The 5,597-nt window shown below is 42.2% G+C and overlaps 1 protein-coding gene across 1 annotated transcript; it reads left to right on the forward strand.

Moving 5' to 3' along the window:
* The first annotated feature begins 2,077 nt into the window (after nucleotides 1-2,077).
* LOC141073935 (uncharacterized) lies at nucleotides 2,078-5,225 on the forward strand. Its single transcript, XM_073561468.1, has one exon. It carries the CDS (start codon nucleotides 2,951-2,953, stop codon nucleotides 4,817-4,819), a length of 1,869 nt encoding a protein of 622 aa, XP_073417569.1. The 5' UTR covers nucleotides 2,078-2,950; the 3' UTR covers nucleotides 4,820-5,225.
* Nucleotides 5,226-5,597: the final 372 nt, after the last annotated feature.

Consider the following 5,597-nt stretch of genomic DNA (forward strand, 5'->3'; position numbering starts at 1 on the left):
ATACAGGGGAACCCACGCCATTTGTTTCATTCATTTATTTAGTTATAGCGCAGGTGGCGGGTGAGGAATACTCCCATCATCCGCTCCTGCTGTCACTGTTCTTAGCAGCAGGTGTAGGTTGATGGGAGTAATAGTCCCAAAAGCCGCCACCTGCTGTCATCATTCTGACTTTTGTATAACTCTCATCATTCTCCCCGAGCGTCTTCAGCACCCGCCACCGGGGAACATACTGCACTGATGCTGCACATGGTTGTCACATGTCTGCCACAAGTATTACACACATGGACATCTCCGGTACCGGAAATATCAGGACGTGTGATACCGGCCTTATACACAGTTCTCTATAAATGTGTAATATTTCTTCTTGAATCTCATCTGACAGAAAATATTGGACCTTACAATAGTTTAGATTGTGACGTCACCGAGCCCCATACTCTAATTACCCAGAGAGGTTTCACCACTAGCTGCTCATTTATTACTGATGGAGACTGTGGAGTTTGATCATTTCAGTAGATGTTATTGTCTATAGTCACAGTGTTTGATTACAGTAGTGTCCAAAATCATCTGATTTAACCTCTTCCCGCACCCAGTTTTGTGTTCCTAATCAGGCCCCATTATTAATATCTGACGTGTGTCACTTTATGTGGTGATAAATTATTCACAGAGGATAATAGGAAACAAATGGATCTTACAAATTATTTTCCAGCTTCGCACTGTACCCTACATACGGTTGTACACTACTGTCTGGGCACATGGCAGTGTTCAGAAGGGAAGGAGCGCCATTTAGCTATTTGAATGCAGATCTAGCTGGAATAGTTTGCAGACACAATGTATTGGGAGCACTGTTCATGGTCACCTGGCAGCTCAAAAGATGTCCACCATGACCATGCATGGCTCTATCTTCTCTGCTTTCCATATCCCAAGGATTGCCTTGCTCATCGCCCTTTAACACCATTACATGGATCTGGACTTACACAGGGACCCCTAGGCTTGGACCATGGTGTTACCTGCTATTCTGTGGAGTTAGATGGCAAGAAGAATAGTCAGGTAGCTGGGTCAGAACCAGAAGGACAGAATACAGAATCAGAAGACACAAGAGTAGTCAGTAAACGGGCCACGGTCACAGCAGGGGATAAATACACAAGCCACAAGTTGAGCACAGAGGACTGAACCAGAGGAGAACAGCGCTGTATCTGGCAGATTCCGGCCATGTGCTTTGCGCTTTAGTAGGGTGTGGTACTTTCCAATTGGCTGAAGTAGGGAGCAGATTACTCCAGCTGGACAGCAGGAACAGATCCCAGATGAGATTGGACACACCATATGCAGAAGCCCTAATATGACTAAATAACAGAAAACCAGAATAGTAGAAATCCCCATAAAGTGATTCCATGTTATTAATTAATTCACTGAGGGTTATAATCCTTAGGAGGAGTGAATATTTTGACTCCACAGCCACTTTCCGGAAATTAACACACAGTGGATGTTGGAGAGTGAAAATTACACATTTGCCATTTTATTACCCAGCACATAGTGCCCAGATTGTGTTCCAGGAGACACCGCAAATTAAGTGGGTTCTTCTCACTATAATATTGCTAAGTACAGGCATGCTAAGGGTGTGTGCACACGTTGCGGATTCTGCAGTAGATTTGGCCCTGCGGGTGCGCAGCAGAATAAGCTGCGTTGTACAGTACCATGAAAGTGAATAAATTGAAAAGCGCTGTGCACATGCTGCAGAAAAATCTGCGTGGAAACGCTGCGGGTTCATGTCAATTCTTTGTGCGGATCTGCAGCGTTTCTGCACCCATTGACTTGCATTAAGTCGGGCATATCCGGAGCAAAACCGCAGATCTAAAAAAGATCTGCGTTTTTGCTGTGGATGAAACGTTGCAGATCGGGAGGGGGGAAGAGTGGGGGCAGAGTGTGGGCGGTGTGTGGGCGGTGACTGTGTGCTTGTGTATGTGTGTGGGTGGTGACTGTGTGCGTGTATGGGCCTGTGTGTGTGTGGGGGGGGTCATTGGGCGGTCTGCCGGGCTGTGCGGGGGTCATTAGGCATATGTCGGGGCTGTGCGGGGGTCATTGGGCGGTCTGCGGGGCTGTGTGTACTACAAGTCCCATCGGGCTATGCCTGCTACACTGTCAGTGCTTATATACTTAGATTGGAAGGAAGGATCATCCCCGCTCTGCCGCAAGAAGAATTCCAGAAATTGTAGAGGTGTTAACGTGGTTCTACGTGTTTGGGGGGTTCAGGTGACCCCTTCATCAGGACATACCACAAATATTGTACCAAATCATTCTCAAACACTATCCGAAGCCAAGAAACATCTAGAAAAGATTAAATTACAAATTAATCCAATTTAAAGATAAAACCACTGCTGTCCCGAAGACACTGAGAGGTAATAATAAATCTGTCTGGATTGCGGGATTTCGCGATACTCAAGATGGCGTCGCCGCAAGAACATGTCGCCGGCGTGGACGACGTCTGGATCCAGGATGGTGCCGGCGGAAGATGATGTCGGGGATCGTGGAGCAGCGGCGATGACGGCGTGAGTATGAGAGACGGAGTGAGAGAAAGGGTCGTATGTGGAGTGAAAAAGTGAGTGGACGTGAGTGGAGATGGTGAAAGGTGAGAGGAGTGTGTGTTGAGGAGGAGTGGTGTGTTGAGGGTTAACATGGCAAGAGGTGTGCTGTGATGTCACCAGTTACAACTGGACGGAAGTTGTTACAACCCGGAAGCTGCTTAGCGCATTTATTATTAAAGAAGATTTGGGAGGCAGAATGAATAAACAGTTGAACACCGCACGCTACTGGTTCATCCAACAAGGTTTTCAATTAGACTGTGAACTGTCATTGTCTTGGTAAATAAATTTTTTTACATTGCTTGCCATTTTTTAAGTAGAAGTGTTGAAAAATATAAAACTCAAGGATATTTTATTTAAAAAAATTGCTTTTTATGTTAGATGACTGTACAAGGAGATCAGAGGGACAGCTGACATCTTCAATTTTTAAATCTGATGATCTTGAGATCCTACAAGATACAACTGAAGTGAATGCCGTTACTCCAGACACATCATCATCCATTCACAGCAAAGATCTGTCATCTGATCCTATGAAACAGGTCCCATCTTCTGATTCATTACTGACTACTAAGGGAAACCAAAGTCACAAAAGAGACATTACAAAACAAACTGCTCCTAAAGCAAAGAAGTCATTTTCATGTTCAGAATGTGGTAAATATTTTACATGGAAATCACATTTTGTTAACCACCAGAGAATTCACACAGGGGAGAAGCCTTTTTCATGTTCAGAATGTGGGAAATGTTTTAATCGTAAAGGGAGTCTTGATGAACACCATAGAACTCACACAGGGGAGAAGCCTGTTTCATGTTCAGAATGTGGGAAATGTTTTATCAATAAATCAGCTTGTGTTAAGCACCAGAGAATCCACACAGGAGAGAAGAAGCCTTTTTCATGTTTAGAATGTGGGAAATGTTTTGCACATAAATCACATTTTGTTACCCACCAAAGAACTCACACAGGGGAGAAGCCTTTTTCCTGTTCAGAATGTGGGAAATGTTTTGCACATAAATCATATTTTGTAACCCACCAAAGAACTCACACAGGAGAGAAGCCTTTTTCCTGTTCAGAATGTGGGAAATGTTTTATCAATAAATCAGTTTGTGTTAAGCACCAGAGAACTCACACAGGGGAGAAGCCGTTTTCCTGTTCAGAATGTGGGAAATGTTTTGCACATAAATCATATTTTGTAACCCACCAAAGAACTCACACAGGAGAGAAGCCTTTTTCCTGTTCAGAATGTGGGAAATGTTTTAACATTAAATCAGATTGTGTTACGCACCAGAGAACTCACACAGGAGAGAAGCCTTTTTCATGTTCAGAATGTGGGAAATGTTTTATCAATAAATCAGTTTGTGTTAAGCACCAGAGAACTCACACAGGGGAGAAGCCTTTTTCCTGTTCAGAATGTGGGAAATGTTTTAACCAGAAAGGGAGTCTGGATAAACACCATAGAACTCACACAGGGGAGAAGCCTGTTTCATGTTCAGAATGTGGGAAATGTTTTATCAGTAAATCAGCTTGTGTTAAGCACCAGAAAATCCACACAGGAGAAAAGCCTTTTTCATGTTTAGAATGTGGGAAATGTTTTAACAATAAATCAGATTGTGTTACGCACCAGAGAATCCACACAGGAGAGAAGCCTTTTTCATGTTTAGAATGTGGGAAATGTTTTAACCAGAAAGGGAGTCTGGATAAACACCATAGAACTCACACAGGGGAGAAGCCTTTTTCATGTTCAGAATGTGGGAAATGTTTTAGCAGGAAATCAGATTGTGTTAAGCACCAGAGAACTCACACAGGGGAGAAGCCTTTTTCATGTTTAGAATGTGGGAAATGTTTTAACAGTAAATCAGATTGTGTTAAGCACCAGAGAATCCACACAGGGGAGAAGCCTTTTTCATGTTTAGAATGTGGGAAATGTTTTAACCAGAAAGGGAGTCTTGATGAACACCATAGAACTCACACAGGAGAGAAGCCTTTTTCATGTTTAGAATGTGGGAAATGTTTTAACAGTAAATCAGATTGTGTTAAGCACCAGAGAATCCACACAGGGGAGAAGCCTTTTTCATGTTTAGAATGTGGGAAATGTTTTAACCAGAAAGGTAATCTTGATGAACACCAAAGAACTCACACAGGAGAGAAGCCTTTTTCATGTTCAGAATGTGGGAAATGTTTTAGCAGGAAATCAAATTATGTTCAGCACCAGAGAACCCACACAGAGGAGAAGCCTTTTTCCTGTTAATGTGGGAAATTTTTTAACCAGAAAGCGCTTCTTGATCGCCATCAGAGCAGTCACACAGAGGAGAAGCCATTTTCATTTTCTTAATGTGGGAAATATTTTACTTGGAAATCAACTGTTAATAAACATCAGAGAGGTCACATAGGGGAGAAGACTTTTTTTATATTCATAATGTTGGAATAGTTTTAACCAAAATTGAATCTTCTTAAATGGGTTGTCTCTTGTCATTCCTCATGTTTGCTGACAAAAGGATAAAACTACATCTTATTAATTCCAAATATAAAGCTATACCCATAATTCACCCCTTGAAGATTAGTCAGAAGGTGACTAATAGAAAAAACATGTACCCCACATCTCAGTATATAGGGTGAGGTGACTTATACACACTCACTCTCCAAGCGTTTCATTTGTATGGGTTTCATCGTCCTCACCAAAGGCGACTCATCAAGAGACTATTTAATATTGACCTATATTCAAGCGATACTTTGGAAGTTTATAAGCCACTCCAGTGTCAGGAATAGGTAATATGATTTTGAATTTACCAAATGGCTGCAATGAAACAAAGAGTGAAAAATGTAAAGGGGTCTGAATACTTTCCATACCCACTGTATCAGTAAAAATAACTCCTCTTTATTAGGTAAAGTATGAAAGAATTGCGCCATTTTCCGATATCCATCGCTTCTCCATTTTTCATGATCTCGGGTTGGGTGAAGGCTTATTTTTCATGTCAAGCTGAATTTTTTAATGGATACCATTTTGGTGCAGATACGATCTTTTGGTC

This window comes from Dendrobates tinctorius, unplaced genomic scaffold (assembly GCF_039654945.1).
Source record: "Dendrobates tinctorius isolate UK_male_01 unplaced genomic scaffold, ASM3965494v1 ptg000320l, whole genome shotgun sequence".
Lineage (NCBI taxonomy): Eukaryota > Metazoa > Chordata > Amphibia > Anura > Dendrobatidae > Dendrobates > Dendrobates tinctorius.

Excerpts from the sequence above, each read along its gene's own strand:
- LOC141073935 (XM_073561468.1), top strand. The coding sequence starts at position 2,951 with ATGTTAGATGACTGTACAAGGAGATCAGAGGGACAGCTGACATCTTCA.